The 3,688-nt window shown below is 37.0% G+C and overlaps 1 protein-coding gene across 1 annotated transcript in view; it reads right to left on the reverse strand.

Annotated features, from left to right (window-relative positions):
• The window catches only part of LOC107741542 (prolyl 3-hydroxylase 2), a 57,648-nt gene that overhangs the window by 11,449 nt on the left and 42,511 nt on the right, over positions 1-3,688 (reverse strand). The window contains exons 4-5 of the mRNA XM_016554296.1: positions 1,489-1,620; positions 661-788 (exon numbers count right to left, since the gene is read on the reverse strand). Coding sequence (XP_016409782.1) covers positions 661-788; positions 1,489-1,620 — 260 coding nt within the window. The remainder of the gene's footprint in view (positions 1-660; positions 789-1,488; positions 1,621-3,688) is intronic.

Genomic DNA, 3,688 nt, shown 5'->3' on the forward strand with positions numbered 1-3,688 from the left:
GATTATATATATATATATATATATATATATATACATATATATATAATTTTTAACTCACAATTCATACTTTACTTACTCACAAATGCAAGTTTATATCACACAACTCTGAGGGAAAAAATATGAGAAATTGTGAGAAAAAAGTTGCAATTACTTTTTTAATTTTCTTTATTATTCAGTGGCAGAAACAAGCTTCCATGCAAAATACACAACAAAATTGCTAAAAATTTACTTAAAATTAAAATGAAAACAGAAAATGTATAATAAATCTAATTCAAAATATTAATAAAAACTAAAAATATATATATAATAGTATCTCACTGATACTAACTGACACTGATTTGCTGAACATACACATCTTAATCATTATTTTCAAAAAAAATTTTACATATATTTTTTTTACTTTTTATTTCAGTTAAAAATAATTCTGTTTTATTTCAAGTAACTGAACACGAACATGAATTACTCATTCATGAATATGCTTTTAGGCACCACATGACATTTTACAACCTGAACTAACCTTGGCTTGCCATTAAAAGGTCAAGTTATCTGATATTTTAAGACACCTATTAACCTTTACACAGTCATGAGGGTCTGCAGGGCTCCTCTCTATGACTTCATTTCCTGTTTTAAGTTTCCTCATCTTGCACTGCCATGTCTCACCTTACGAGGCTGGCCATCATGTCCCAGCACCTCCCTGTAATACTCCATATTCTCAGTCATGAACTCTTCGCCTTCGTGGAACAACAGGTAGGTCAACGCGCACTCCAACGCCTCTTCATTCCTCCCAGCTGAACACACAGAGAAAAGAAACAGCTATTCAGTGTTGATGAAGCCACCAGGGTTCTGTTGCTTGGCTCATCTTGGGAGATTATTCATCCTGTCTGATTTTTTGGAGTCATCTTTTCCCACAGTCACGTTTATTCCCTTTTGGAGACACACATGCTTGGAAACATTCGCATTCCAGGCCAGTGACCACAATGGAGCAAACACCACAGGGGTGAGCGAGTGGAAACACACGGCTCTGAGACTTGCTGCAGAGACGGCACTCGCACACACACCTGAATGACTTGCCATTTTATGAACAATAAGCAGTAATACTAATATTTTTCATTGAAATTTTCTTGAGGTGGAAGGAAAAGTTCTGCTTTGACATTTCCAAGAAGAAATCAATCAAGTCTGAAATATTGATCAGACTCTCTCTCTCCTTTAGAGCAAGTAATTTCATGATTAATGAGGTTTTGTCATTTAAAAATAATTGTCAAGGTGGTTTTAATCTGATTATAATTACCGTTGACATTTTCTTTCCAATACTGACTAATTCTACATTTTGAATGATGTAAGTCAGTTGTGTTGTAGCCAATATCTTCTATCCTGAGTCCAAGATCCAAGAAGAGAATTGGGGTCAGATACAAAATCAAGACTTTTACCCCAAGACTGTGAAGGAGAGAACGTTCATTCAAGCTAGTTTTGACATGTATAGAGGTTTACCTTGGAAATAGGCAAATTGCAGGTAGTCGTAATGCAGTGGCAGGTAGTTTTCCACAGGCGACAGGCGACCAGGGCGCGTAGCCAAGTCTCGGACACACTCGTGCTGACAGTGAAGAACCTGTGTGTAATGATCTGGAAGACAAAGTTCAACATGATTTAGATGAGGGGTCTCAAGTACAAATTAGCTTGGGGCCACTAGCCAGTTCGTATTCTCCATCTTGAACCAGTTATCAGAAAAAGTTACAACACAAACAGATGTTTGAATTTGAACTATATGCCATTACATCCATAAAAACAAAGGTTTAAAAATAGGCGTTTTGCAGTGATGCTAAAGAAGAACCATTTTGGTTCCTCAGAGAACCTTTCAGTGAATAGTTCTTGAGAGAACTATCTTTTTCTTTTTGTGAAGACCATTTAATACTCTGAAGAAACTTCTTCCACTATAAAATCTTTTGTGTAATGGAAAGATTCCATGGATGTTACATTCTTAAAAATGAAGGTTCTTTATTAGGGGCTTTCGGACTGGAGGAACCTTTTCATAGTTCTTAGAGGTATTGGTTGAAGTACCCACTTTTTGGCATGTTTGCACCGCAGGAACTAGGAACAGTTTTAGTTCTAGAAACTCTGTTTGGGAGAACTAAATTAGCTCCTACTTCAGAGTAGGGTCTCAAACCAGTTGTTGACGTTTGTAAATGCTGCGAATAAAGATGTCGCTGTCTGCCGCTTAAGAGTTCCTACTGCCGGTGCGAAAATGCCTGCAGGCTATAGTTCCTATAGACAGAGCCGATCCTCCCTATACGCAAAATACGCAAGCTGCGTAGGGCCCCCGAAACACCAGGGGGCCCCCTTGCTCTCAAAGATGATTTAATTTTAGTTTCGTTTTTGAATTTGGCCAGCGGTTATGAAAACATAACGGTGCGCTGTCGCCCTTTCTACGTCAAAATCAGTCAAATCATGTAATGTGAATGTCGTACAGTCTTGCTCGAGACTAAAAAAACGCAGACATAGTTTTACGTAGGATCCCCAGAAGTCTAGGATCGGCGCTGCCTATAGAAGAACCATTTTTGGTTCCTCAGAGAACCTTTCAGTTAATAGTCCTTAAGAAAACTATTTTCTCTTATAGTGAAGACCATTTAATATTCTAAAGAAATGTTATGAAGAATTAAGAAATTCTGTGACATCAAAGTACCGCGAGATGGTACTTTGATGTCATACAACGTTCGATCGGAGAAGCGCAAACAACCAACACCTGGTTATTTTAGGCAATTTAGAAATCCTGTGCAGAACGTGTCCCCCGAAAGTGGCACATTTGGTCACCTTATGTTACATTCTTAAAATCGAAAGTTCTTTATTGGCATCTATGGTTCCGTGAAGAACCTTTAACATTCTTGGAACCAATTCCTTTCTACAAAAGGTTCTAAGTGGGAAAAGGTTCTTTAGATTATTAAAATGTTCTTCACAGTAAGATAATAATGTTTCTAAGAACTATTCACTGAAAAGTTATTTGGAGAACTCAAAATAGTTCTTCAATGGCATTGCTGCGAACCTTTTGGAACCTTTATTTTTAAGAGTGTACTTGTGGAAAAACAGAAACAGGGCATCGCGGCAGGATCTAATGGCTTAATAACACACTGTAATACTGGTTGATGTAGTTGAAAATGTGATCCATGTCTTTTCCCAAAGCACATGGAGTGAGATCATCTAACTGGGATCAAATCAAAGATGTGCAACCAGACGTGCTGGTGTATTTCATGTGGACAAGGTTGAAGATTAAATTAGAGAGCTGAGAAGACTTTAAACTCACTATAACCTCCTGAGACCTCATATGAGGACATTCTATTTTGGTGTATATTTCTGAGACTATACCTGCCACAGTTTTAAGTCTGGATGTTCTGTACAGAGCACATTCAGGGCTTTTCAGAGATACTAAATGTTTCACTATGACCACTCCCTCTCCTTGGTCTTCAAATATGTCTGATATTAATTTAGTGACACTCTTATGGAAATATGATAATATTTTGTAATTATCATTTAAATCTGTCACATTTTTAAACTGTCAAATCAAAATATGACTTTCTGTTACGAAACAGGATGTTGATTTCATACATGTCCTCATATGAGGACACTGGGACTAAAAGCATGTTTATTAGCATTTTGGGAGACATAACAAATGAATAGGGAAAGAAATTATGTTTCAATA

Source organism: Sinocyclocheilus rhinocerous, unplaced genomic scaffold, assembly GCF_001515625.1.
Source record: "Sinocyclocheilus rhinocerous isolate Xijiao unplaced genomic scaffold, SAMN03320098_v1.1 scaffold556, whole genome shotgun sequence".
NCBI lineage: Eukaryota > Metazoa > Chordata > Actinopteri > Cypriniformes > Cyprinidae > Sinocyclocheilus > Sinocyclocheilus rhinocerous.